General features: G+C 68.5%; 2 protein-coding genes across 5 annotated transcripts; both read left to right on the top strand.

Moving 5' to 3' along the window:
• Positions 1–72: 72 nt before the first annotated feature.
• On the top strand, positions 73–21,459 carry SHC1 (SHC adaptor protein 1). 4 transcript variants are annotated; one of them, XM_089772282.1, is made up of 14 exons: positions 81–219; positions 5,818–5,894; positions 10,596–10,757; positions 13,140–13,210; positions 13,452–13,515; positions 14,061–14,180; positions 14,572–14,625; positions 14,831–14,882; positions 15,649–15,775; positions 17,837–18,008; positions 18,266–18,326; positions 18,692–18,856; positions 18,962–19,224; positions 19,791–21,459. In XM_089772282.1, exons 2-14 carry the CDS (start codon positions 5,883–5,885, stop codon positions 19,917–19,919), a joined length of 1,452 nt encoding a protein of 483 aa, XP_089628408.1. In that variant the 5' UTR covers positions 81–219; positions 5,818–5,882; the 3' UTR covers positions 19,920–21,459. The 4 variants fall into 4 exon arrangements, with proteins under 4 accessions (XP_089628409.1, XP_089628408.1, XP_089628410.1 ...); XM_089772283.1 differs by lacking the exon at positions 5,818–5,894 and having other exon boundaries at positions 73–219; XM_089772284.1 differs by lacking the exons at positions 81–219; positions 5,818–5,894 and adding an exon at positions 10,218–10,242.
• A 1,277-nt stretch (positions 21,460–22,736) lies between these two features.
• PYGO2 (pygopus family PHD finger 2) lies at positions 22,737–27,532 on the top strand. The gene is made up of 3 exons (XM_075907546.2): positions 22,737–23,059; positions 23,576–23,625; positions 24,196–27,532. Exons 1-3 carry the CDS (start codon positions 22,936–22,938, stop codon positions 25,258–25,260), a joined length of 1,239 nt encoding a protein of 412 aa, XP_075763661.2. The 5' UTR covers positions 22,737–22,935; the 3' UTR covers positions 25,261–27,532.
• Positions 27,533–27,976: the final 444 nt, after the last annotated feature.

Genomic DNA, 27,976 nt, shown 5'->3' with positions numbered 1-27,976 from the left:
AGGAGCGGCGCGCGTTCCCATTGGCTCGTCTCAGGCTGCTGGAGTTTGTGTGGACAGCCCCGCTCCCCCGTCACGTGATGGGGTCCTAATGAGGCCGTGCTGGGGGCGGAGGGACCGGAAGTGAGTGGCTACGGGGCGGGGGGAGGGTCTGGGCAGAAGTTTGTGCTGGAGCCGCGGCCGCCCGCAGCAGCGCGAGCCCGGCGGATCCATGGTGCCCCGGTGAGCCCCGCTCGCGGCCCCCACCCCCCCCCGCTCCGAGCCCCCCCGCTCAGCCCCTCCCCCCGGCCCTCCTGCCCCTCCCCTCCCGACCCCCCCCGCTCAGCCCCTCCCCCCCCCCCGCTCAGCCCCTCCCCTCCCGACCCCCCCCGGCCCTCCTGCCCCTCCCCTCCCGAACCCCCCCCCCCCGCTCAGCCCCTCCCCTCCCGACCCCCCCCCCCAGCCCCTCCCGCCCCCCCCGGCCTCCTCCCCTCCCCTCCCGAACCCCCCCCCGCTCAGCCCCTCCCCTCCCGGCCCCCCCCACCCTCCCCTCCCGACCCCCCCCCCCGCCCCTCCCCTCCCGAACCCCGCCCCCCCCGCCCTGGTCCGCCCCCCCCCCCCCCCCCGCGGTCTGATGCCCCCACCCCCTTTTGCAGCCGCCCAGCGCCCCCCTTTCCCACTGGTCTGTCCCTGGCTCCACCCGCCTGCCCCAGCCCCCCTCCCTGTGGTGCCCCCTGCCCTCCGAGCGCGGGTCCCCCGTGTCCCCCAATCCCTGGGGCGCCCCAGACTCGCCTCTGCGTCTCCCCGGCCCGTGCCCCCCTCCCCGCAGAGCCCCGAGCGACCGGGCTCCCCCCCCTGCTTCCTTCCCCCCAGTGCCCCTCTCTGGGCCAGTGACCGTGGCTGTGCAGGTCCCCGGTGCCTTTCCGTCCTTGCGGGCCAGTTCCAAGAGACATCCCTGTGGGGCACCCTGGGCTGGGCGATTGCCCGCCGGCGCAGGGCGCCTCTGGGTGCTTGTACTTTCCCCTGCGTGTCACGCAGCAGATGGTGATTAAGGGAGGGCGACTCACGGGGTAAGCTGGGCCTGGCTCCCTGTGCCTCAGGCCAGCTGGATGTTGAGGCTGAGCCCTTGTGCTGGGTCCTAGCATGAGGCCTGTGGCCACCTCGCTTTGCGCCTCCATGCCCGCGGGGTGACTGCCAGGGCAGCCTGGGAAGGCGAGGTGCGCCGGCCGCGGACAGGAGCAATGCCCCCGTCAGTCATAGCTGGGTGCCAGTTGGCAGACGCTCGGGGTGGCGTGGGGGAGTCGTTCCTGAGTAGCCAGCAGTATTGGGTAGAGTGGAGCCAAAGGAAGGGCCCCACCAGCTCAGCCTTAGTGTGGCTTCCTTTGCGCCCCCCCCCCCGCCTCGCCGGCAGAAGCCCCCTTCCCGCAGGAAGTGGGGGGGGCTGGGGCCCATGCTTCGTGCTTACATCCCTGGTAACCTTTGTCCAGCTGTGATTTCACCTTCCTCCCCCGGTTGGAAACATTCCTGGTCTTTCTTCATTTCCTGTTAATTCCTGGCAGCCTCTCCTAGTCCCAGCCTGGAGGCTGCCTCGCACCACTGCCCTGGCAGCCCCAGCAGCTGTGGTTTGCAGGCCGGGGGGCACGAGGGTGCGTGTCCGGGCCTGCGCTCAGCTCGGAGCTTTGACTGAGGCTGGGGCTGTTGGAGAAGGTCTCTGCAGCGGTTCGTGGCTCTGAGTGCTGGTGAGCTGAGGGCTGCAGGGGGCTGCGCCAGGCAGGCCGTGCCAGTCCCTGCGCAGCGCTGGCTTGGACCTGCTCTTTGGGCCACGTTGGCCAGTGTTTTGGTGTGCCCAGAGGGGCTCCCAGGAGCAGTGGCTGGGTGTGCTAACCTCAGGGCAGGGGGACGAACTGTCCTGTCTGAGGGGGAGCTCGCAGCTGCCGGCCCTGCGGGCGGGGCTGCTGTGGGGAATGCTCTCCCGCCCAGCAAAGCCTGGAATGTGTCTCCTGCACAGGGCGGGTGGTTTTACAGTCACGTCTGGCCTGTCGGTGATCAGGCTGCGTTCCTTGCCTTTGGCATGGTCTGGTGTCCGGGGCCTTGCGCCGTCCCCTCCTGCTGTGCTAGAGGCTGCTGTAAACAAGGGTGCAGGCTGCCGGGCGGGCCTGGGGCGGGCGCTGCTCAGGCAGGCCTGGGGGCAGGCGTGGAACTGCCCCGTTCAGTGCCGTGTTCGCTCACCTCCGTGCCCAGCGGAGTTGCAGCGACGCAGCCTCGGTTCTCCCCCGCCTGTGAATTTCCTGCCTCTTGTGGTTTGCCGTCAGACTTCGAGTGGTGTTTAGATTGTGGGGTTTGTAGCTGAGGGTGGTGAATGACGCTGGGAGGGTTAGTCACTGCCTGCTTCTATCACTGGGCGGTGGATTAACACTCGGCTTGCTGCCCGCCGCAGGGAGCCCTCCTCCAGATGTATTTCACAACCTCCCTGTGGCAGTGGCATGACAGGCTTCCGGGAGCTGGAATACTGCAAAAGCCCCAAGCTCCTGCCTGCTGCCCCTGCCCATCTCTGCTCCCCCCCAGCCTGAGCCGGGCTGGCAGGTTCTGTGCCATGCTCAGCCCAGGTTTGGTACCTTGCTGGCTGCTGCTGCCTGGGTAGCTTGCAGTGTCCCCTGCAGTGAAGGGGGAGCATCACTGCAGCGGCCCCGGGCTCAGCTAGAGGGCTGCAGAGGCTTTGCTGCCTTGCCCGCCTTGTGCCCAGCGGCTCTGCCGTATGATGTATTGCTGGCTGCCCGGCCCCTCGTGGCTTCTGATTTATTTACGTCTGATCTGTTCCCCTGCGGGCGAGGTGAATAATTGGGGCAACGCTCATCGCAGGGGCCTACCCGAGTGAGGCTCCGGAGAGACAGCGGCTGGCACGGCTCCCCCTGCCCTGGCCGTGCTGCATGGCAGCTGCCCAGCCCGCCTGCGTGCCAGGTGCTACTCTGCTCAGCCCGGCACCCGCCCTTGGCTGCCAAGTGTTGCAGGCAGCGATGCTGAGTCAGGAACCAGCTGATAGGAAATGAGATTTAGGCTGCAGAGAAGCCGCCTGGGCTGAGCACCATGGCTGGGGCTCCGAGCCGGGAGAAGGGTTGGGAGCCTCCGGCGTCCCTTGCTCCGTTTCCAGCGTGCCAATCCTCTGGCGCACAGGGCGGGGGCGAGCAGGAAGGGAGATCCCGGCCTCGCAAAGGGCTGGGCTTTGATTCACGGGGGCCAGCCAGAACCGGGATCCGGCCCCTTGGCTGCCTGAGACCTTGTGAGCAGGAGAAAGGGACTGAAATGAGGGCGGGGACTGGACTTGACCCCTCGAGGTCCCTTCCAGTCCTAGTGTTCTAGGATTCTAAATAATCTCCAGGCCACAGCGGTGGCAGCCGGCTTGTCCCGCCTCTAGGAGTGCTGGAAATGGCCCGGCTCTGTGTGCGCTGGGGGCCGCGGCCCTGGAAAGGCTGAGGAAGTGAACACACCAGCCTCTGGCTACGCTGCCCTGCGCTCAGCCCAGCTGGGGGGGACCTGACGTGATGCTTGGGGGAGGCCAGTGCAAATTGATCGAGTCCGCTAGCTAGGGGAGCCCTGGGGAAGGAGCGGAGGGGGGGGGGAACCTTTGGCTGGGTGGTTAGAGCCCTGCGGGGTACCTGGCCATCGCCTCATTCCAGCACCTCTGGGGTGTCGCGGGACTCCCGGGCTCTCCCACCTGGCACCAGCCACTGCCAACTCTGGCAGCGCTCGCCAGCCTGCGTCATCCTCTTCCCTCCCTCTGCGTGCCTGGCTCATCTTAGAATGGAGTCCCAGCCCTTTCCCGGGGCCCTGGCGTGCCCTGGAGCGGGGCGCCCCCACCCCCAACGAAGGCTCAGGCAGCGGAGAACTTCACTGCCTCCCGTTACCCTCCGACACGGGGTCAAAGGGCAAGTCACAGCAACTCTTGGCTGGCCAGGACATGGCTCCGGGAGGCCCCCGGGGTCTGCGGGTTGGAGCCGGCTGCTCCGGAGGGGTGTCCCTTGCCTAGCCTTTCTCCAGGGTTCAAGGGGCTGGGTCCCCTGCTCTCAGCGGGGCCCAGGCGCCAGCCCCAGGGCAGCCCACGCAGCTGCATGTCTCCGGGCTGCAGGGTGGGTATGCTGGCCCCTGCCCAGAACGCGACGGGCCGGGCCGGGCCAGCCCAGCTTCTGGTCAGGCCCAGGGCACAGGAGATCTGGGTTCAGATCTCAGCACGGCCCCTGCCTGCCTGTGTGTGTCCAGGCCTGTCTCCGCACCTCTCAGCCCTTGCTCCGGGCCCTTCCCGCCAGGGTAGGGATGGAAAATCCTGGTGACTCGGTTACCCAGTGACGGGGAGGGGGGGTTGTCAGGCCCACCCCCACTTGGCTCTGCAGGGCGCGTGGGCCTGGCCTGCCGGCTCTCAGCAGAGTCCCCCGAGCTCCCTGGCTTTGCTGCCGCTTTAAGGGAGACTCCTGGGGCTGTCTGCGTGGCAAGCAGGGTCCCCCTCGCCCTCCCACTGCACCCCGGCTGCTCCAGGGCCCCGCATCTCTTGGCAGAGGGGGCCTGGTAGTTGTGGTGATGCCGGCAGGAGGCCGCTACAACCTTGGCTGAGACCCCCAAGCTTGCTGCATGTACACTTAGATTTCCAGAAAGCCTCTGACTAGGTTCCTCACCGAAGAGAAAGGAAGCTGTCATGGGATCGGAGGGAAGAGCCTCTTGGTAACTGGGAAGACAGGATGCGAAGGGTAGGAAGAAATGGTCAGTTTTCAGAGTGGAGAGGGGCAGGCTCTCCAAACGGAGTGCGCAACAAAATGGCAGATGAAACGTGACCTTGATAAATGACACTGAAAACCATAATCAGACCTAGACGTCGAACATGATTCATGTACGTGTCCGTCGGCTCTTACTGCTCAAAGAGTCGTGGCGAGAGTTCTCTGAAACGTCCACGCAGCGCGCAGCAGCCGTCACGCAAGCAGACAGCACGTTGGGAATCATTAAGAACAGGCGAGAGATTGTCAGGAAAAATACGGAAAAGCACGGGACACTCGCATCCCGACTGCTGCGCGCAGGCGTGTCCCCCCATCTCCAAGGCTATCTTGGCAAGGGAAACGGTTCAGAAAAGAGCAGCCAAAATGCTGAGGGGTATGGAACGGCGTCTGGATGAGGAGAGATTAATGACGCTGACTTTTCAGCTTGGAAAGGAGGCGGGAGAGGTATCTGATCGAGGTCTATAAAATTGTGACTGGAATTAGAGAGAGTGAATATGGAAGTGTTATTTACGTCTCATAACATGAGGATTAGAGGGCAGGGAATGGAATTGGCAGCGGGTTTAAAACAAATGAAAGGAAGTGTTTCTTCATACAACACACAGTCAACCTGTGGAACTCCTTGCCGGAGGATATTGTGAAGTCCAAGACTATAGCACGGTTCAACAAAGAACTAGATCCATGCATGGAGGGTAGGTCCATCAATGGCTATTAGCCAGGATGGGCAGGGCTGGTGTCCCTGGCCTCTGTTTGCCAGAAGCAGGGATGGGTGATAGGGAATGGCTCTCTTGCTAATTCCCTGGTCTGTTCATTCCCTCTGAGCACTGTCCGCAGCAGGGATGTAGAGGGCTAACTGGTTACACGGGAAGCATCACCCTTTGCGTACCGGTAGCCAGTAAACTCGTGGAGGGGCTGTTGGAGCCGGCGCGCTCCGGGGCAGGCCTGGCTGGGCCGTGTGGGGAAGTGTCCGCTCCCGGGGGCGTCCCCAGGAGACGCAGCGTGCGGTTCGCTTCGTCCCCCCTCGGTGCTGAGTGGGCAGCTGCCTGCCGGGGCGGCTAACTCCCTGTTTGTCGCTGAACCGCAGGTTGGACTCCATGCAGAGGGGCTTTGCGGCTCTGCTCCCCGTGTGCAGCCCTTCCTCTGGCCGGGATGGAGTACGTGGTAAGGCTGGCGGTGCTCGGGGCCTGTGGTGGCGGGCAGGCGGCTTTGGTGATGGACCAGACTTTCCTTCTCCTGCCGGCCTCTCCCGCGCCTTACCTCTGCGGGCTCTGTGGTGTGTTTCCCGCTGTGCCCGGCTGCGAAGTGACTCCTGGGGTCCCCCGCCTTCCTGCCCCTGGCCGCACGGCTCCTGCCTGAAGCTGCAGAGAGTTGCAGGGAGCCTGCATGTGCGAGGACAGGTGCTTGGCCTACGTGGGCTCTGGTAGCAGGTTCACCCGTCGATCTGCCCCTGGCTGGACCTTGGCCAGTCTCTGCCCCGCGCCCTTCTGCTGTCTCTCTTCCCTGGTGCGTGTCCTGAGCCCCCTGCACTGCGGAGCACGGCCTGCCTCCTGGGAGAACGTCCGGCGCTGTCGTGTGGCTGGCTGGACTGCGGGGTCCCGGGTAGCCAGGGGTTTTCAGAGCACCTCATGGGGCCCTTTGGGAGGGAGGCGTGAGCGCCGTTCCCCAGCATGGGGGGCGACGCCCCCGGCACATCGGTCACGCTCCCGTGGCCCTGTGGGGCCGTGGCAGGGTCCTGACCTGGCCAAGAGCCCTTGTCAGCTCCGGGCAGCGCAAGCTGCTGAGTCTTGTGGCCGCAGAGTGTGGCTGGGGCCAGCAGGCGCCGCGTCTCCCGATCGCGCCCAGGCAGACTGTCCGGCCCTGCGCGCGGCCCCGGCAGCCTCTCCTCCCGCTGCCTCTCCCAAGCTGCTCGCCTGCTGCGCGACTCGGACTAAGCCGCTCGAGTCCTGTTCCCTGGGCAGGCGGCCCAGGGAAGGGGCTGGAAGGGGAACGGCTGGCCCAGCCCTGGGCCTGTGAGCTCTGCTCCCCTGCGTGTCAGGAGGGCTGCTCGCTTGCTGTGTGATGGGGCCGGCTCTTTTCCCACCCGCTCTCCGGACGGGGCCCTGCCAGAGCTGGCGCCCCCAGCCCCGGGCGGAACGGCTACTTTGCAAGGGGCTGGGGCCTGTGTCTCCCAGCAGCCTGAGAGCAGGTAGCGGGCCCAGCCCGGCCGGCGCAGTGCTGCGTGGGCCTGGCTGCCCTGCCTTGGCCAGGGCTGGCTGTGAGCCGGCAGAGCCCTGGGGCTGGCTTTTCCCCTCCTGGCAGCTCTGGGGGGGGAGGAGGGCGCCCTCCAGCCCCGGAAGGTGGATGCTGCAGCCGTTATGTGACCTGGTCCTTGGGAGTTGGAGCTTCCAGCCTGCAGAGATGGGGGAGGCTGGTCTGGCTCTGGCGGGCAGGGTCCGGACACAGCCATTTCCATGCCACTGAGGGCTGCATATTGCCGGAGCGGGGTGGGGTGGCTGGGGGTCAGGAGTGGCGGGCGCCGGCAGGGCTGGGCTGGCAGGGGCTGAGGGGTGGGAGTGAGGGGCTCAGGCTGGGCTGGGGGCCTGGGCTGGGGCTGAGGGGCGCCGGCAGGGGCTGAGGGGGGAGGGGGGGCTGGGGCAGGGGCTGAGGGGTGGGAGTGAGGGGGGCCGGGCTGGGTTGACAGGGGCTGAGGGGTGGGAGTGAGGGGGGCCGGGCTGGGTTGACAAGGGCTGAGGGGTGGGAGTGAGGGGCGCCCGGCAGGGCGGAGGGGTGGGAGTGAGGGGGGCCGGGCTGGGTTGACAAGGGCTGAGGGGTGGGAGTGAGGGGCGCCCGGCAGGGCGGAGGGGTGGGAGTGAGGGGAGCCGGGCTGGGTTGACAGGGGCTGAGGGGTGGGAGTGAGGGGCGCCCGGCAGGGCGGAGGGGTGGGAGTGACGGGCGCCCGGCAGGGCGGAGGGGTGGGAGGGAGGGGAGCCGGGCTGGGTTGACGGGCTGAGGGGTGGGAGTGAGGGGGGCCGGGCTGGGTTGACAGGGGCTGAGGGGTGGGAGTGAGGGGCGCCGGCAGGGCAGGGGCTGAGGGGTGGGAGTGAGGGGCGCCGGCAGGGCTGAGGGGTGGGAGTGAGGGGCGCCGGCAGGGGAGCCTGCACGCGAGGGGAGAGTTAGCGGAGCTGGGGTCTCGCTGGGTCAGTTGCTGGAGCCCCGCCGAGCTCTGCCCCCCCGCGCCCCAGGGCTGCGCTGTTCTGGGAGTGCAGGGGTTAAGGCAAAGCCCTGAGCCAGTTCCCCTGGGCAGCTGCTTCCTGTGTGTGCCTGGCCGCTGGGCAGGAGGTGGGGGCAGCCAGCAGACCCTTGGCTCCGAGGGGCGTGGAAAAGGCGCAGGCCGGGGGTTCAGGCGGGGGCTGCTCTGGCCCCCCACTGTGTCGGGCACCCGACGCGGCTGGCAGGGCGTGGCTCTGGGCCCCCCCCCCCCCCCGGCCAGGCATGATGGGGGTGGGGCAGGCGGGGCGCTGGTGCCTGGCTCCCAGGGGCTGTGCACAGGGCAGGGCACAGAACTGCTGGGGCAGGCCGGGGCGAGCTCCGCCCCCCCCGGATGAGCCAGGAGCCCTGGGATGGTCCCAGGCCAGGGCAGGGCCCCGGCAGTGTGCTGGGGGGGGAGGCAGTGCTGCGTGCGGGGGGTCGCCCTGGAGGGGTGCCCGCGGGGCTCTCCTGCCAAGCAGGCAGGCTCTGGGCTCCCTGCTATAGTTAGCAGTCGCCGCCTGGGAGGCTATTTCCAGCCTTGGCCAGACTTTCCTTTCCCTCGCTGCCCGTGGCCGCCTGCCAGGCCTTGCACAGCGCCTGGGAAGCACCGACACCTCGGGGTGGGGGGGGCTGGCAGGGGCTGCTCTGGGGCTCGGAGCCAGGAGATCCCGTCCGGTCCCGTGGGGCTTCGTGCCTGCCTCTCGGCCTCCGTTCGGAGCCAGAGCGGCTGTAAGGGCCCCTGCCGCTGCCCTCTCCTGGCGGTGGGTTCAGGGCCGTGGGTCTGGGCTGGAATCTGTCCCTCGTCTTTCCAGCCCTCCCTGTAGACAAACCAAAGGGATTTGTGTGGAGCCAAGACTTTGCAGAGAGCTCTGAGGGGCGTGGCCTAAGCCGGGTGTTCACTCTGAACCCTAGTGAGGCCCGCCCGCCTGAACACCCATCCGTGGGCTGGTTGTGCAGCCTGTGGGGGGCTGGCGATTGGCAAGTTGCCTTGGTGGCTGGCGCTGGCTGCATCTGTCCCTCGCTCTTCCCTTCGTACAAACTCAGCCCTGGTGGCCTCTCACCTCAGCATGGTGCTGCCCTGCCCGGGGCTGCTGCTCCCTGTGGGTCGGGCCTGCCTGGCAGGGAGTTTCGGGGGCTCGTCCTGTTAGGGGGGACTGGCAGGTTTGGGAAGGGCAGGGGCACATTCGACAGGGAACTGGCGCCGCAGAGTAGTCCCCCCCCCCCCCCCCCCGTGGGGCCTGGTGGGCGTGGCACTTGCCCTGACTTACCCCTCCTGCCCGTGCTGGAGAGCCAGTGCCCGAGCTGTGGGGCTGGTGGCAGGAAGGGGTTGATGGGGGGGGTGCTGCAGCCCCCACACCTGGCTCTCAGTCCCTGCAGAGTGAGGGGGGAGCCCGCCGGCCTGTGCTCCCCGTGTCCGCAGCCCAGCAGGCAGAGCCCCCGGCTCGCTGCCTCCGCCCATGACCTTGATTTTCTGCTCCAGATACTCCCGGCGCCCCCCCCTTTGGCGAGGGAGGAGGGCCCCTCCTGACAGGCTGTGAGTCAGCACTGCCCTTCCATTGGCAGCAGCCCCCCCTCTCCGGGGAGCCGCAGTCACTTAGAGCCGGCTCCAGCCACGCAGGAAGCAGCAGCAATTAGCAGCGGCTGCAGCGGCTCCCTCCTGGCTCCGGCAGCGGGCACCACGGCCGATCCCGCAGCCGGCAGCGCTGGCTGGGCTCAGCCGAAGGCACCGGCTTCCTGCGCCCTGCCTGGCCAAGCAGCCGCCTCCCTCCTGCCCACGGGACCCCTGCCGAGCCTGCCCGCTGCCCCCCAGGCAGCGTGGCAGGGCAGGGGGCACTGGCTGAGCCGCCTGCCGAGGACAATGGTCGCTGAGCTGCAGGGCGTGCGGCTAGCCTGACAGGTCGGCCGAGCCCGCCGCCTCGCCTGCTTCCTCTCTGCCCCGGCGGGCCCCTCGGGGCAGGGGTCGCAGGCCTCCCCGCCCCCTCAGCGACCGGCCGGACCCACGTGGGGCGCGCCGGAGAGATGAGCTTGGACTGCGGACGCAGGCGGCTGCTCCCTCTTGCCTGCTGCCCGTGAGGCTCCCCCTGCCTGGATCGCTGGGGCCGCCTCTCCCAGCGGCCATGCTGCACTGGTGGGGGCCTGGCCCGGGGGCCCGCCTGGCTGCGTCTTCCTGGAGTCCCCGCTCTGCAGGGGGCTGGCTGCTCTAGACTCCTCGCCCAGCCCATGCCAGCGGCCTCGCCCCCCGGCCGCGCAGGCCCCTCCAGCATGGATCTACTGCCGAAGAGTAAATACAGCCACCTCCGCAACGAGTCGGTCTCCTCCCTGGAGGAGGCGGCGGGGGCCCCGGGCTCCCCGCCGGGGTCCTTCGGCGCTGCGCCGTCCCTGCCCGACTCCCTCTCGTCCTCCTCCCTCAGCCCCATGCTGCCCCTCGGGGAGCTCTCGTCGGAGTCCGAGGACAGCCCCACCACCCTCTGCTCCTTCTTCCCCAAAATGGCCAGCCTGAAGCTCTCCTACCCCGCCAGCCTGCTCGGCCTGCGGGGCGTCTCGGCCGGCAGCCTCAAGGAGGCGGGGGGCCTCGGGGCGCCGGGGGCGGCGCTGGCCCCCGACTCAGCGGGGCCTCTCGCTGTCTGCCCCCAGGACATGAACAAGCTGAGCTGCGGGAAGAAGACGCGGGTGGAAGGCGGCCAGCTGGGGGGCGACGAATGGACCCGCCACGGCAGCTTCGTCAATAAGCCCACCCGCGGCTGGCTGCACCCCGATGACAAGGTCATGGGCCCCGGCGTCTCCTACCTCGTGAGGGTGAGTGCGGCGGGCGCGGCGCAGGGGGGGGACTGGGGGCCCCCACAGGCGGCACCGAGCGCCCGGGGGCAGATGCCCTCACCCACGGGGCCGGGATCAGGCCTGGGGGGGGCCAGTGGGCGGCTCCCTGCTGGGGGCGGGTGGGGGGAAGCTGGCCAGCGGGAGGGCCAGGCAGGGCTGTGGCTCAGCCCGCCTGAGTTCCCCAGAGCCCGGCAGGGGAGCTGCCTGGAACCGGCTGCTTCCTTTCTGTGCCCGCCGGGGTGGTCTTCCCCTTTCCCTGCCGTGTGGGCCTCCCCCAGGGCGCAGCTGGCACCATGCGGCAGGGGAGCTGTGCCCTTCTCTTGCCGGCCTGTGGAGGCTGGGGGTGTTCGGGAGCATCGACGACTCGCTTCCTCAGAGGCAGCAAGGGGGGTACAGAGCCAGTACTGGGGGGAGGTGCAGCTCTGCCCCCCTGCGGGCGGGGGCTCGGGCTGGCGGGCTCGGCGTGTGCCAGGAGCGAGCAGTTGAATCAACGGCACGATTGGCCTCAGTGCGGGCCGGCTCCCAGCATGCTCTGCCTGGCCACGCGTGGCGGTGCCGGGCGACAGGCTGAGACAGGCCTCTGAGGCAGTGCCGGGCGCTGGGCGCCCTTGGAGCTAGGCACAGGCGGCCCTGGGCATGCCCAGTCCCTGCAGGGCCCCGGGACCCGACCCTCGGACTACTCGCCGGTCCCCATGCTGGCCCGGGGTGGCGCCCAGCAGAGGGTCCTTGGTGCCCAGCGCCCCGGCCTTGGCTCCCCCATGGGGTTGTGGCTGGGCCTGCCCGCAGAGGAACCTTCTCCTGTCCGCCTCCCGCCCCGGTCACTGCTCGGGCGGGCGAGTCCCTCGGGGGTGCCCGGGTGGGGTGGGGGAGGGTGCGGGACAGGGCCTCTGCTGCCCGCTCCCAGCTCTGCCTGTGCCCCTCCTGCCCTGTGTGCGGGGGCAGGCCGAGACCGGGCACTGGTGAGTGGAACCAGGACGGCACGGCCTGCGGGGCTCGGCTCGGATGCCCCCGCACTGAGGCTGCGGAGGGAGGGGGTGGGGGATGGGGAAGCTTTGTTGTGTGTGCGGCAGTGCCCAGCCAGCCAGCGCCCTCCTGCCGACTCCCTGCAGTGCCCAAGCTGGGGCCTGCCCCAGGCCTGTGTGGCGGCGGGGCAGCGGGTGAAGTGTTCTGGGAGGGGGGGGGGGGGGACACGTGGTGGCTGAGGTGGCCTGGCAGAGGGGGTGGGCCAAGCTGGCCCCAGGGTTTGGTGGGGGTCTGTGTGGTGCCCGGGGGTGGGGCGCATGCAGCAGCTGGGGTGGGGTCTGCGGTGCCCCGGGGGGGCAGGGTCTGTGTGGCACCATGGGGGGTGGGGCACGTGTGGTGGCCGAGCCAGAGCTGGGGCAGGGTCAGAGCGGTGCCCAAGGGGTGGGGCATGTGTGGTGGCCGAGCCGGGGCAGGGTCAGAGCGGTGCCCAGGGGGTGGGGCACGTGTGGTGGCCGAGCCGGGGCAGAATCAGAGCGGTGCCCAGGGGGGCGGGGCACGTGTGGTGGCCGAGCCGGGGCGGGGTCAGAGCGGTGCCCAAGGGGTGGGGCACGTGTGGTGGCCGAGCCGGGGCAGGGTCAGAGCAGTGCCCAGGGGGGCGGGGCACGTGTGGTGGCCGAGCCGGGGCGGGGTCAGAGCGGTGCCCAGGGGGGCGGGGCACGTGTGGTGGCCGAGCCGGGGCGGGGTCAGAGCAGTGCCCAGGGGGGCGGGGCACGTGTGGTGGCCGAGCCGGGGCGGGGTCAGAGCAGTGCCCAGGGGGGCGGGGCACGTGTGGTGGCCGAGCCGGGGCGGGGTCAGAGCGGTGCCCAGGGGGGCGGGGCACGTGTGGTGGCCGAGCCGGGGCGGGGTCAGAGCAGTGCCCAGGGGGGCGGGGCACGTGTGGTGGCCGAGCCGGGGCGGGGTCAGAGCAGTGCCCAGGGGGGTGGGGCACGTGTGGTGGCCGAGCCGGGGCGGGGTCAGAGCGGTGCCCAGGGGGTGGGGCACGTGTGGTGGCCGAGCTGGGGCAGGGTCAGAGCAGTGCCCAGGGGGGTGGGGCACGTGTGGTGGCCGAGCCGGGGCGGGGTCAGAGCGGTGCCCAAGGGGTGGGGCACGTGTGGTGGCCGAGCCGGGGCGGGGTCAGAGCAGTGCCCAGGGGGGCGGGGCACGTGTGGTGGCCGAGCCGGGGCGGGGGTCTGAGCGATGCCCCGGGGGGGCGGGGCCGTGCCGCGGCGGGGGCGGGGCGTGCGGTGGAACCCCCCCGGGAGGAGGGCGGGGGCGGGGCCGGCGCCGGGGAGCAGCCTGCTGGCATGGCGGCCCTGAGGTGCCACCCCCTCCCTCTGACCCGCCTCGCTCTCTCCCCAGTACATGGGCTGCGTGGAGGTGCTGCAGTCCATGCGGATGCTGGATTTCAACACCCGCACTCAGGTCACCAGGTGAGTCCCGCGCCGCCCTGCCCCGCCGCCTGTGGCCCCTCCCACCTTGGCCCCTTTCCGCAGGGCTTGTGCATGAGCAACGCCAGACTGCTTGTGGGGCAGGGCTGCTCCCGGGCTGGCCCCACTGGGCTAAGACCTGTGCCTGCCTTCCCAGCCCTCAGCGGGTGTCACTGGGCCCTGGGGGAAGGATCCTGCGGGGGGCAAGGCCAGGGCTGCCCTGACTGTCCTGTGGTCCCTGCAGGGAGGCCATCAGCCTGGTGTGCGAGGCAGTGCCTGGTGCCAAAGGGGCCGTGCGGAGGAGGAAGGTAAGGCCAGGCCTGGGGGTGGCCAGGCTGGAGGGAACGGGTGTAGGCAGTGCTCCCCAATGGTTGGAGCAGGAGCCTGCAGTCTGGACACGGCAGGGGTGCAGGGACCCTGTCCCCTCCCCCCTCCCTCCCGTGGACCCCGCACTCATGGTTTTGCCCAGGGAGATAGGAAGGGCCGGGCCAGGACCCGCTCTGTTGGGGAGAGGCCCCCAGGCCCGGCTGGTGTCTGGCTGGCGGCTCCAGAGAGCTGAGAGTCCCGGGTGCTTGCAGAGGGGGGTCAGGAGGCACCCCCCCCCCGTGGAGGGTCCCTCCATGCCCCCTGCCGCCCCCATCTATTGGAGTAGGAGCTGCCGCTCCCTGGGGCTGCCCCTTGCAGCAGGCACCAGCCATGGCTGGGTGGAGGGTCGAGTGCTGAGCCTGACACAGGAGGGTTAGGGGCTAGTTCTGCTCCTGCCTGGCCCCGGGGCGCTCTGCTGTGTGGCTCCGGGCCCGGGCGGGAGGGCGCTGAGCCCCGGCGCTCGCAGACGCTGCCTTTGCTCCCGCAGCCCTGCGGCCGCTCCCTCAACTCCATCCTGGGCAAGAGCAACCTCAAGTTTGCTGGCCTGCCCATCACCCTCACTGTCTCCACCAGCAGCCTCAACCTCCTGGCGTCCGACTGCAAGCAGGTGAGATCCGGGCCGGCCTGCCCAGCCCCCGCCCTCGCAGCTCCCCTCCCTGTGTGCCGGGGCCGGCCCCGCGGAAGGGCAGGCCGGGCGGGACCCACATTCCTGGGGTGCCCCCCTGTGAAGTGGGGGGAGGGGGCTGTCTCCCCTTTCCCCCGGAGGACTAGGCTCTGCCCTGGCTCCTGTGTCCGCATCGCGCCCGCGCTGCCCTGTATCTCGGAGAACCAATAACCCTTCTACTCGACTGGCTGACTGAGGGTCTGGCTGCAGACCGGGGTGCAGGGTCAGGGGCTCCCCGCCGCGTCCTCACCCCCCCTTCCCCGCGCAGGCGTCCCTGGCTGGGCAGGGCAGGGCAGCCGGGTCTGTGTCTAACAAGCTGCTCTTCCTTCCGCAGATCATCGCCAACCATCACATGCAGTCCATCTCCTTCGCCTCTGGGGGCGACCCGGTGAGTGACCGGCTGGCCCCCTGCCCTGCCGCTGGCCCCTCCTCCCTGGCAGAAAAGAGGGCGGGGCTAGCGTCCTGGGCCATCATCCAGACCCTTATCCTGGGCCTGCCATGGCCCTGCTGAGCACTAGGCTGGGGGGCGGGGAGAGGATGGCACCCCCAGCTCTGGGCGCTGCTGCCCCTCACCCGCTGCGTCTTGCCCGCAGGACACTGCTGAGTATGTCGCCTACGTTGCCAAAGACCCCGTCAATCAGAGAGGTGAGTGACTCCTCGGCTCCCCCTGGACAGCTGGCACCGCCTCTAACCCCCCTGCTGCAGGGCACCTGCCTCCCCGGGGGCCCTGGGAGCTGCATTGGCTGCCCCCCCACCCCCAGGCTCCAGGGCTGGGCCAGTGTGACGCTGGGGGGGTGCTGTCTGCTCCGTAACCCAGCATGGTGTGGGGGGGGCCTTGCTGGTGGCTAGGCTTGGGCAAGTGGGCTGTGGGTGATCTCCGCTGGCGGCTGTCTGTAGCACGGCCCAGCAGGACAGGGGATGAGTCACTAGGCAAGGGGCTCCCAACCTGTCCGACCAGTCGCCTCCCAGGGAGAGACAAAGGGAGGAAGGCGGGGTCCAACCCCTGGCTAGGGGCAGGGCGGGAAGAGAGTTTAGTTTCCGTCTGGGGAGAAGGGGAGAAGGGGCTAGGGAGGGGGCGGAGAAGGCAGGGCCCAGCCACCCCCCATCTTAAAGGGAGAGGCCCTGAGGCCTCCTAGCCCCAGTTCCCGTAACCAGATTGCATCTGGGCTGTATCCGGGAGAAGCAATAAACTCCCTGAACCCTACTGGCGGGTGGAGTCTGTTCGTGCCACTACGGGGGTGCAGGAACGGGGGAACCCCGACGCGCCGTCACCGCACAGCGGAGCTGCTGTGCCTGGGCCCTCCTGCCAGGCCGAGTGTCCCCAGGGCCCAGCAGTGACGGGTGGGAGGGTCCTCCCTCTGAGGGATCTGTGCAGGGATCCTCCCTCTGAGCCCCGCTTGTTTCCTTCCAGCCTGCCATATCCTGGAGTGCCCCGAGGGCCTGGCGCAGGACGTGATCAGCACCATCGGGCAGGCCTTCGAGCTGCGCTTCAAGCAGTACTTGAAAAACCCCCCCAAGCTCGTCACACCCCATGACAGGTATGGGGGGGGCACCGCTGAGCTGCCAGGCCAGGGGGAAGTGCTCAGAGCCAGGGCTACTCACAGCCCAAGCCTGGGTCCTCTGTACGGCACCAAACCAGGCACAGTGAGCACGTCGGCTGCCCCCCGGCCAGCAAGAACCTGCATCATCCCCTCAGATCCCCCAGCACTCCCTGTGCCCCCCCAGCCCCTCTTACGCAGGGGAGAGGTTATAGCCCATCCCCCCACCTCCCCTCAGACACCCCAGTGTTCCCTGTGCCCCCCCAGCCCCCCTTACGCAGGGGAGAGGTTATAGCCCATCCCCCCACCTCCCCTCAGACACCCCAGCGCTCCCTGTGCCCCCCCAGCCCCTCTTATGCAGGGGAGAGGTTATAGCCCATCCCCCCCACCTCCCCTCAGACACCCCAGTGTTCCCTGTGCCCCCCCCGCCCCTCTTACGCAGGGGAGAGGTTATAGCCCATCCCCCCCACCTCCCCTCAGACACCCCAGTGTTCCCTGTGCCCCCCCAGCCCCTCTTACGCAGGGGAGAGGTTATAGCCCATCCCCCCACCTCCCCTCAGACACCCCAGTGTTCCCTGTGCCCCCCCAGCCCCCCTTACGCAGGGGAGAGGTTATAGCCCATCCCCCCACCTCCCCTCAGACACCCCAGTGTTCCCTGTGCCCCCCCAGCCCCTCTTACGCAGGGGAGAGGTTATAGCCCATCCCCCACCTCCCCTCAGACACCCCAGTGTTCCCTGTGCCCCCCCAGCCCCCCTTACGCAGGGGAGAGGTTATAGCCCATCCCCCCACCTCCCCTCAGACACCCCAGTGTTCCCTGTGCCCCCCCAGCCCCTCTTACGCAGGGGAGAGGTTATAACCCATCCCCCCCACCTCCCCTCAGACACCCCAGTGTTCCCTGTGCCCCCCCAGCCCCTCTTACGCAGGGGAGAGGTTATAGCCCATCCCCCCCACCTCCCCTCAGACACCCCAGTGTTCCCTGTGCCCCCCCAGCCCCTCTTACGCAGGGGAGAGGTTATAGCCCATCCCCCCACCTCCCCTCAGACACCCCAGTGTTCCCTGTGCCCCCCCCAGCCCCTCTTACGCAGGGGAGAGGTTATAGCCCATCCCCCCCACCTCCCCTCAGACACCCCAGTGTTCCCTGTGCCCCCCCAGCCCCTCTTATGCAGGGGAGAGGTTATAGCCCATCCCCCACCTCCCCTCAGACACCCCAGTGTTCCCTGTGCCCCCCCAGCCCTTCTTACGCAGGGGAGAGGTTATAGCCCATCCCCCACCTCCCCTCAGACACCCCAGTGCTCCCTGTGCCCCCCCGCCCCTCTTACGCAGGGGAGAGGTTATAGCCCATCCCCCACCTTCCCTCAGACACCCCAGTGTTCCCTGTGCCCCCCCAGCCCCTCTTACGCAGGGGAGAGGTTATAGCCCATCCCCCACCTCCCCTCAGACACCCCAGTGTTCCCTGTGCCCCCCCAGCCCCTCTTACGCAGGGGAGAGGTTATAGCCCATCCCCCACTTCCCCTCAGACACCCCAGTGTTCCCTGTGCCCCCCCAGCCCCACCTTACACAGGGGAGAGGTTATAGCCCATCCCCCACTTCCCCTCAGACACCCCAGTGTTCCCTGTGCCCCCCCAGCCCCACCTTACACAGGGGAGAGGTTATAGCCCATCCCCCCACCTCCCCTCAGACACCCCAGTGCTCCCTGTGCCCCCCCAACTCCACCTCACACAGGGGAGAGGTTCTAGCCCAGCCCCCCTCCCCCCCCATACCCCACCACTCCCTCTACGCAGGCCCCTGCTCAGCACAAAGAACCAGCAAAACTTCAGCCTCCTGCAGGCACCTCGCGGGTCCCCTTTGCCCGGGGCGTGGGGCAGCCTTGTTTCGTGTGTTCACATCAAAACGCCAGTGGCATGGGGGGGCACCGGTCCCTCCGAGCTGCAGGGTTGGGGAGCCCCTGGCCAGCCGGGCCCTCGGCAGGATGCCCCCGACGGGGAGTGGCGGTGCCGGGGGAGAGCTGGGCTGCGGTGCCCGTGGCCCCAGGGCCGCTCACCCAGCACTGCCGCCCCGCAGGATGGCCGGGTTCGACGGCTCGGCCTGGGACGAGGAGGAGGAGGAGCCGTCGGACCACCAGTACTACAACGACTTCCCCGGCAAGGAGCCGCCCCTCGGGGGCGTGGTGGACATGCGGCTGCGGGACGGCGCCAGCGCAGCACCCACCCCAAATCACCTGGGGGCCACGCTGGTAAGCCCCACGCGGGGAGGGGTGGATCCCACTGCCCGCGCCGGGACAGAGGGGAAGTGAGTCCGGACTGGGCTGTGGGCCTGGGGCCTCCTGGCTGACGAGCCCCCTTGCCCGGTCGGCCTCCGGCTGAAAGCTGAGGGGTACGTCCGTGCCCAGGGGGATCTGCCAGTGGGAGAGGGTGGCAGCTGGTCAGGCTGTGAGCAGCGGGAGGGGCAGTCGGAGCCTTGGCCACTCCTCACCTGTCTCTTCCTCCGCAGCCTGTGGGCCAGATGTCCAGTGGGGAGCACGACCCCCGGAAGCAGCAGCCTCCTGCCCAAGGTACCGATCGCAGGCAGCCGTGCCACGGGCTCCTCCCCGGCCTGCTGGGGACCCCGTGGCCTGGCTCGGATGCTCCCGCTCGGCCATTAGAGCAGGGCCCCCCTGCCCTGTGCAGCGCTGCCCTGCGTAATAGGCCAGCCTGGCCCGGGGAGCACGGTCCCCGAGGGGCTGAGCATCCCCTGGGGGTGCCAGGCCAGGGAGCCCAGTGCCCCAGGCTTTCCTGGCTGCATCATTCCTGGGTTTGCCTGGGTCCCAGGGAGCCAATCAAGGGGTCCCAGCGGAGTGGGGGGCTGGCCCCCTGGCTGGGGTCCCTGGAGCGGGGATGGGAAGGCAAGCCCTGCTAACTGTAGCTCTCCTCCCCGCAGGGAGGGATAAATACGCCCCCGGAGCTGGCCCAGCCCCCCGCCCCGACCTGTTCGATGACCCGTCCTACGTCAACGTGCAGAACCTGGACAGGCCACGCCAAGCCTCTGCCGCCAGCGTCCCAGCCACGGCCAACGGCAACGCCCAGCGAGACCTCTTCGACATGAGTGAGTGGGGCCGCCCGGCCTGCTGTGCGCCGGGGCAGGGCCTGAGGGTGGGCTGCACGGCCATCTGCTCCTCCCCAGACTCAGCCCGGCACCTCTCCCCTGCAGAGCCGTTCGAGGACGCCCTGCGCGGCCCGCCCCCGGGGCCAGTGGGGCTGCCGCCGGCCCAGCTTCGGGCCTGCATGGAGGAGCAGCTGCGGCGGGAGCCCTGGTACCACGGGAAGATGAGCCGCAAGGAGGCAGAGAAGCTGCTGAAGGTCAACGGGGACTTCCTGGTGCGGGAGAGCACCACCACGCCGGGCCAGTACGTGCTGACCGGGCTGCAAGGCGGGCAGCCCAAGCACCTGCTGCTGGTCGACCCCGAGGGAGTGGTGAGTCAGCCGGGGGTCCCTTCCCCGTCCTCCAGAGCTGGGAGCCCAGAGCAAAGCCAAGCCACACCCCAGAGTTACCCTGCAGGTCTGCGGGCTGGCTGGGTATGGAGCCAGCACCAACGAGCCATCGAATCTTTTCCATCCATGTGCGGAATAAATTTTATGTGCACTGTTGTTTGGGCACCACCAGTAAGGACAAATCTAGCTGTGGGTGCTCAGCTGTCTGCTGGGTGGCCACATGAGCATGCTGCAGATAGGGGGCACTGGCCGGCACCCAGATGGCTGCCCCCTTGGGCTCCTGGGTCCTTTGTGAACACAACAGCCCAGAGCCCTGCCCCTATCTGGCCTTAGCTTCAGCTCAGCCCCAAGGGCCCTTAGCCACCCCGCCCCAGAGCTGGGTGCGGCCACCTCTCCCCTGCGGCTATGTCTGCTGCCAGGTGTCCTTTGGGCCCTGCTCCGACGGCCGAGTGCAGCGCTGGGAATGCTGCCAGCTGGGGGCGGGGCGTATACGTCTTGGCTCCACCCACTTCCCAGCCAACCCTGAGCCCCGTTTCTGGCCCCTGCAGGTGCGGACAAAGGATCATCGCTTCGAGAGCGTCAGTCATCTGATCAGCTACCACATGGACAATCACCTGCCCATCATCTCGGCGGGCAGCGAGCTGTGCCTGCAGCAGCCTGTGGAGAGGAGACTGTGAGGTGCACGGGGGCCTTGGAGGTGCCCCCGGGCCCTGCCCCCCAGCCGCCTCGTCCCCTCTGCCAAAGGCTCTGGAACTCACCGCCAGGAGCGCACCCCCCCGCGGGAGCCGGGGCTGGACTCTGGGGAGAGCAGCGCTACTGGAAGGAAGGGCGGGAGGAGGAGCCAGCTGCTACCTCCCGGGAGCTGCACCAGCCACGGCTCTGCGTGCACCAAACCCCAGCCCCGTGGGCAGCTGAGGGCTCCACTCCACGGGCCAATCGCAACCACACCCCGGTGCCCTCACAAGGCCAGGGGGACCCCTCCCCTGCGGGCTGCCCCCTGCTGAGCCTCTGGGAAGGCGGGGGTTCAAGCCTATTGGCTCAGAGGCCTGCCTGTCTGGAGGTTGCAGGGTGCTGCCTGCCCCCAAGAAGCAGCTCCCCCACCCTGCAGGGAGGGGCTGGAGTCTCATCTGCCCTGTTCCCCTGCAGTCCCTAGGGGCCCACCCTCATGGGGGGCACCGCCTGTGGGACCCCTTTGAGAGCGCCTCCTCCCCTCCCCCCTCCAGGGCACGCAAGCCTGATACTCTGCTCACTGAAGCACAAGGCTGGGCTGGCCGCACACCGAATGTACCCAGTCACTTTACGTATTAACTCTGTGCCTTGACCCTCCGCAGGTCCCAGATCCTTATGCAAAGCAGCTGGCCCGGGGCAGGCCGGCAGGCCATCCCAGCTGCTAGGGCCGTGCGGGGAGCCCAGCCCCAGGCCTCATGCAAGTCTCCCTGGCTCCGAGGCCACAGCCAGGCCTGTTCCTGTCCCAGTGTCCTGCTGGCAGGAAGCAGGGCTCAGCTGTCCTTGTCCCCGCTGGCAGCTGTGACTCCTGTGCGTCCCTTCTGCAGCAGGCTGCTCAGTCCTGCTCCTCGTCCTGGAAGGCAGCTCCCAGCCTGTGTCCTGTGTGGAAATGTGCGGGAAATGGGGCTTTCCAGGGGAGGGCAAGAGTCCCTTGGCTCCCCTTGCCTGGGACGGGGGGGGGGGTCACTGCAGTACACTAATGCCCAGTGAGACACAGCTGGGTCCCTGGACACAGCTCACCCCGCGCCAGGACTGGCTGCCCAGCCAAAGAAACAAGACGGGAGCAGGAAGGGGGAAGCGGAGCGCCCCATGGCAGGCTGCAAGGGGCCATGCTGAGGTCCCAGAGCCATGGACTGCTGGGCTGAGCTGTGCTGTGCTGCCTCCTGGACTTCCCAGCCCTGCTGCCGTGGCGGGTGAACCCTCTCTACTGGGCATGGAGCCACCTTCCCTCCCCCCTGCCTCCGGGCTGGTAGGGGGGTCCCAGTGTTGCATGCACATTGTTATACTCTGAAGCCAAAGTGTAACTCTCTTGTCAGTCTCTTCCCAGCCTGGGCTTCTGCTCCTCCCACAGAGGTCAGCCTGGGCTGAGAGGGGGAGGGTTTTGCTTTCTCCCCTCCCCCTTCACTCTTCTTTATATGGGTTTGATTTGTTACCAGGTCTTGATTATACCAAAGGAATCGGATGGTTATTATTAAAGTTAGTATTTCTTTAGCGTGTGGCTGAGAGTGGCTCCTCGTCTGATGGGGCGGGGTGGGGGGAGAGGTACATGCTGCATTCATGGCCCCTGGCCACAGCTGCTCCTTACCTGAGTGTGTGGGGCTCTGTGCTTGGCTGAAGGGGGCCAGAGCTAGCTGGCTGCTACAGTGCCCTTTGTGCACCAGCAGCCCCTTGCTCAGGCTGCTAGTCCCCCATTAGCCGCCCCTACTTTGCACATGCCCCCCCCCCCCCGTTTCCTCTCCCTCCCTTGTCTCCGAGGATGGTGGGTGGCGGCTACCAGGTAGCGTCCCAGTGACACTGTCTCCCTAGCCCTGCCTACAGCTGCCTCCAAAACAGGCTGGCACGCCTGGAGCACGGGGACCTGGCCCTGCCCTGGGGAGGGACAGCATGACAGGGAGCCTGGAGCTGGGCTCTTTGGGGCCCCTGCACCCCCTGGATGGGACCTGGCCTGGGGGTGCCCCATGGACAAGGGCCCAGCAAGGGGGGCTCCCAGGGTGGGGAGTTCAGGTGCCTAGTATCAGCCCTGGGCTCCCATTGGCAAGGGCCCAGCTGATGGGAATATAACCCAGGAGCTCAGCTCAGCTCCCCTGAGCTTGCAATAGTCTGTCCTACTCTCCCTTCTCTCCCCCCCCCCTGCTATTCTGCTGCAGTGGTTTGTTCCAGCACCCCCCCCCCCCCGTGTGGCTACTCTGCTGCAGTGGTTTGTTCCAGCCTCTCCCCTCCCCCCCGTGTGGCTACTCTGCTGCAGTGGTTTGTTCCAGCCTCTCCCCCCCCCCCCCCGTGTGGCTACTCTGCTGCAGTGGTCTGTTCCAGCTCTCCTCTCCCCCCCCCCCCCCCCCCCGTGGCTACTCTGCTGCAGTGGTCTGTTCCAGCTCTCCTCTCCCCCCCCCCCCCGTGGCTACTCTGCTGCAGTGGTCTGTTCCAGCTCTCCTCTCCCCCCCCCCCCCCGTGGCTACTCTGCTGCAGTGGTCTGTTCCAGCTCTCCTCTCCCCCCCTCCCCGTGGCTACTCTGCTGCAGTGGTCTGTTCCAGCTCTCCTCTCCCCCCCCCCCCCCCCCCCCCCCCGTGGCTACTCTGCTGCAGTGGTCTGTTCCAGCCTCCCCCCCCCCGTGGCTACTCTGCTGCAGTGGTCTGTTCCAGCCTCTCCCCCCCCCCCCCCGTGGCTACTCTGCTGCAGTGGTCTGTTCCAGCTCTCCCCTCCCCCCGCCGCCGTGTAGACTAGTCTCATGCCGGAAATGGTAGCGCCCTTTCCCATTTGGAATGGTTTGACCCGCCCGCACAGGGAGCGTTGGGGCCCGCCCCCAGTGAGGAATGGTTTGTTCCGCCAGCCCCCTGCCGCGGTGGTAGGGCCCGGCCAGTTTCCGGTTCCGGCGGGGCGGCCCCTGAGTGCGGCGGAGCCGCAGCGCGGACCCCCACCCCGCGCGGGGCCATGGCGCAGCCCCGCCCCCCCCGGCTCTGAGCCCCGGGCCCCATGGCGGCTCCGCACCCCGAGAAGCTGGAGGGCGGAGTCCCGGGCCCGCCGCCCCCCCCGGGGCCGCCCAACCCGCCGGTCAGCGGCGCCCCCGGCGGGCCCGGCAGGAAGCAGGGCAAGGCCGGTGAGCGCGGGGGGCGGGGTTAGGGGAGCGCGGGGGGCGGGGCCGCCGAGGTGGGGGCGGGGCCTGGCCCGTTCCCTGCCCCCCCCCCGCCCGGCTGGCAGGGGAGGAATCGGGGCTCCCCGCAGGGCGGGCCCGAGGTGCAGCGGCCGCCCCCGCGCTCGGCCCTTGGCGGGACACCGGCAGCCGAGACCAGAGCTCCGGGGGGGGGGCTCTGGCTGTACCGGCTCCGCTGCGCTGCATCTAGGACCGGCGGGGCCGGGGGCCGCTCGCTCGCGGGGCTGCTCCCCAGGGACAGTGACCAGCGACCTCCTCCTCGTGAATGGGCTGGAGCCAACGCCTGGGCCTTGCAGCCTGGGGGCCCTGGGGCGTGGGAGAAGAGGCTTTGGGGGCGGCTGTTCTCCGAGCTTCCGAGGGGGCACGCTAGAGGCTGGTCTGTCTGGGCCGGAGGAGGGACGGGGCCCGTCTAGGGCCAGGCCAGGCCGCACTCACTGAGCTCCTCAATGCTTCCCCGCACAGGTCTGCAAATGAAGAGCCCGGAGAAGAAACGGCGTAAATCCAACACTCAGGTAGGTGCGCGGCAGCGACCCTTCCCATTCAAACCCTGCCGCAGGCGGGCAGGGGCCAGGCCGTCAGCCCAGCGCCACGACACGAGAGCAAGGCCTGGGGGTCAGGTACGCCAAGGCTCTGGTGGCACAGGCAGCCTGCCGGGCTCTCGCCCACAGCGGGTTGGAGCCAGATGCCGGGGCTGCTCAGAGAGTCCTGCAGCGTGGGGAGGGCCTGGCACACACCATGCCCTTGTGGAGCAGCACACAGCTGGCAGGGGCCGCCTGGGCGGTGGTGCCTGTTCCTATGGGCTCAGAGGCCTTTGACGTGGATGGCGCTAGGTGGCCAGGTTTCCCCCCCAGCCAGGGCTCACCTACCCCTCTCCTGCTAGCATGAGTCTCCGCCACGGCAGCTCCCCATGGCCAGGCTGCGCAGAGGAATTAGTGGGCTCAGCCCTGCTGGCGTGTGTCTGCCCTAGGCCCTGCCTGGCACCAGCGGGAACTGAGGGCCCAGTGCTCCTGGCAGGCTCGGGCCCTGCACGTCTGCATGTTGCATGGCGATCACCAGACTAACTCGTGTGCTGTTTTCCCCAGGGCCCTGGCTATTCCCATCTCTCGGAGTTCGCCCCACCCCCGACGCCAATGGTCGACCACTTGGTAGCCTCCAACCCCTTTGAAGATGACTTTGGGGCACCTAAAGTGGGGGCCTCGTCAGCCCCGTTCCTTGGCAACCCTGTGCCCTTTGGGAACTTTCGCATGCAGGGGGGCATGGCGTCCCAGGTGCCTCCGGGCTACGGAGGGGGGCCCCAGGCTATGCGGAGACAGCCCCCTCCCTTCGCCCCGAGCCAGATGGGCCCAGGCTTCAGCATGCCCCCCCAGAATCCCAACTATGTGCAGCCTGGGGCTATGAGCTTCCCCAGCCAGCCCTTCAATCAGCCTCTCGGACAGAACTTCAGCCCCCCTGCGGGGCAGCTCATGCAGGGGCCAGTTGGGGGCTTTGGGCCCATGATCTCTCCCACCATGGGGCAGCCTCCCCGGGGAGACATGGCACCAGGGCCAGCCCTGAATGCCCCTACCGGCCCCCCCATGGCCCAGAGATTCAGCCAGCCCGCCAACCTCTTTGGACAGTCTCCCATGCAGCGGCCCAGCCAGAATCTGCCCCCAAACACCAGCCCCTTCCCTGGGGCCGACCCTGGCTTCCCAGCTGGGGGGGACGATGGAGGGAAGAACCTCAACCCCCCGCCCAGCACCTTCAGCCAGGAGCCGCATTCGGGCTCGCCAGCCGCGGTGAACGGGGCCCAGCCAAGCTTCGCCCCCAGCAGCGCCGGCCGGAGCAGCAGCACCCCTGAAGCCAACAGCCTCCCGCCCTCCAGCAAGGTGGCTGGCAACTCGGGGCACCAGCCGCCGCCGGGGCTGGTGTACCCCTGTGGGGCCTGCCGCAGTGAGGTGAACGATGACCAGGACGCCATCCTGTGCGAGGCCTCCTGCCAGAAGTGGTTCCACCGGGAGTGCACGGGCATGACGGAGAACGCCTACGGGCTGCTCACCACCGAGGCCTCAGCCGTCTGGGCCTGTGACTTCTGCCTCAAGACCAAGGAGATCCAGTCCGTGTACATCCGGGAGGGCCTGGGGCAGCTGGTGGCGGCCAACGACGGCTGAACGGGCCCTGGGCCCTCGCCGCATGCAGACCCCTGCCGGGTGTTTGGACCAAACCCGCCCCTTCCTCTGTCTTTTTGTAGTCCCCTCTCTCCCCGCAAGCAAGAGCCAGTGTCAAGTGCTGGCATCTGGCTTTGGCGATGTTCCCTCTCTGTCCCTACGTGGCTGGGCCTGGTGCCCTTTCAAACTAGCCGGCCTGTCCGCTGCAGGGGAGAAGAGCAGCGCCTGCCTCGGACCCGCCTGGGCCGGCCAGTCTGGGTCAGGGCTCTGAGCACTCTGCGACTGGCTGTGCTCAGCCGCCCGTGGGCCCCAGTCTCTGTCCAGGGCCGGACGAAGGGACCGGCTCGCACCCTAGGGCAGGAGGCAGCCCCCAATGCTGATGCTCGGAACTCGGGGCGGGAGGGGGGAGCTGGCAGGGTCGTGTCCTGCTGGGGGCGGGGAGGGGGGGGGGGGTGAGGTGACCGCCAGGGTTGGGAGCTGCCAGGAGCTTAGCCCAGCCTCACAGACACCCTCCCCCCTCCTTCCCCAGTGCCGAGGGCTGCAGCCTGCTGCCAAGGAATGAGACCAGCCGTGGCTCCGTCTTCTGGCAGGGTCCTGTTGCATGCTGAGCCCTTTGGAGGGGAGGGCGGTGGGCCTGCAGCATAGGGCCGTGTCCCCCAGTGTGCACCTGAGCCTTAGGGAAGCGGCCCTTGCTCTCCCCACGCGCACCTCCCCCCTCCGCATCCGGAGCACTGCATGTGGGCTTGCACTCGGGACACCTGTGACTTCCCAGAGTGTCTAGTGCAGAGCCCCTCAGAGCGCAGCCCAGCCTGCTCCGGGCCTACTGCACGTTGCGCCCGCTGCTGGGGCCAGGCAGGTTCTCTTGCCACCGATCGCCTGCAAATAGCAGCTGCAGCGAGGCCTCCCCGTGCGCTCTGCACCCAGCCACCCCAGGAGGAGCTGCTCTGCCCTCTCGTGCTGCGCACGGGGACACCTGCCCCGGACCCGCATCAGGTGAGACCAGGCTTCTGCTAGGAGCCACCGTCCAGCCCCGGGGTTGCTGAGAGCAGCAAGGTCACATGGGCCTTGCGCTTTGCGGCCTGACTCAGGATTTTTGAAGGGGGGGCCCAGGGAGCCCCCAAGGCCCGTTGTGCCACACTGGGCCTTCCTCTGCGCGCGGGAGCGCGGCTGCTCGTTGCCCTTTGCTGGCTGGGCCTGGTGAGCTGCCCGCGCAGCCTGCAGCTGGGGTGCCTGTGACGGCCAGTGGCTGGTTCTGCAGAGGCGGCGTCTGCCCCATCTGATGTGAGCTCCCTCCCAGGCTGCAGGGAGGCGCGGCAGGCTTGCTGCGGCAGGCATGGTTTGGAAACGTGCACGGTGTGACCCAGCCATGTGTTCGGGAACGTGGGCCCCGGGCTGGTGGAGGCAGCTTCTGACCCGCCCTATGTCACTCACCTTGTCTGTGGGCGTCTCCTGCACAGGCCCCCTTCCTCGCACAGGCCTAGGGCTCGCACTTGGCATGGCCCAGCACAGGACTGCCTCCCTTCCAGGGACCCGGCCTGCTACAGGGTTCTCCCCCAGGCTCCCCAGCCTGCCCGGCAGCTCACTCACACCATGCGTGCTGTCGCTTTGGGCCCTGTGGGGCTCGGACAGGCCGCGCGGGCGTGGAAGCCGGGATTCTGGGCCAGAGTTCCAGAGCTGCAGGACCCTACCTATCATTGGTGTCAGCTGCAGCTCCACAGAGCCCCGGGGGCCGAGAGCACCCTCAGCCGGTGCCTGCTTGCTTTGCACCCGAGCCACAGGCTGAGCGTGGGGGAAACGAGCCAGTTCCAGCAGACTCCCCCCTGAGGGTGGGGGAGGGTGAGCCCAAAGGTACGTGGTAGGTGGGCTGGCTGCCGTAGGGCCTGTCACGAGCTGTGGGGGGAATGGGCAGGATGGTTGTTCTGAGCTGGGAGCAGCTTGGCACATGCCCCGGGGTAGCCACACCCTTCCCTGCTGCCCACAGGCATTGCTGGCTAACAGCTGCTGGTGTGTAGCAGTCACGGGCTATCCCAGCCCTCCTGGTGGTTTGCCACTGGCTGCGCCCTCCTGCTCTTAGGCGGGGGTTGCTGTTGGGAGCATCTCCTGGTTTTGTTAACTTGCTGTTTTGGTGACTTGTCCCCTGTTCAGTGGTTGCTGGTGTGGGTTGTGTGGGTTTGACCTCCCCTAAGCTGCCAGCAGGGCCGTCTCTGGGGGAACAGTCTGAGCATTAAAGGAAAACTTTTTGTATTGTCCAGCTATAAAGCTATTTGAAATCAGACTCCTTGTCTGTGTCTGTGAGCCAGCGATGCAGTGGGCGGGTGTCCCCGAACTCAGCCTCCCGTAAGTGAGATGTTCGGCTGTTAGCCTTTGCCGGGAGGGGCCCCTGGATCTCTTCGTCCTGCCTGAGGCCAAGGGCTGGGCTTGGCTGGTTCATGCAAAGAAGCGGGGAGGGCGGCAGCACGGTTCCCTGTACGCTGGGCATGCCGGCGAGTCCGGTGCCGGGTTTGTGTTTCCGCGGGTGGTGCACAATCACACGGGCCTCAGTGCACTGAACAAAATTTATTCGGCACACGGAGGCAAAAAGTCCGCCCCTGGCTAGACGTGAGTAGAAGGCACGTGGGGCAGAGAGGGGGGCTGGCTCTGGCCGGAGCCCCTCAGCCGGCGGGGGCGAAGCGAGCCGGGAGGCCGGGCCAGGTTGGGCGGAGCCGGGGGGGGACGCGGC

This window comes from Pelodiscus sinensis, chromosome 22, assembly GCF_052426305.1.
Source record: "Pelodiscus sinensis isolate ZL-2025 chromosome 22, ASM5242630v1, whole genome shotgun sequence".
Classification (NCBI taxonomy): domain Eukaryota; kingdom Metazoa; phylum Chordata; order Testudines; family Trionychidae; genus Pelodiscus; species Pelodiscus sinensis.
This window is presented reverse-complemented; position numbering and strand designations above follow the sequence as displayed.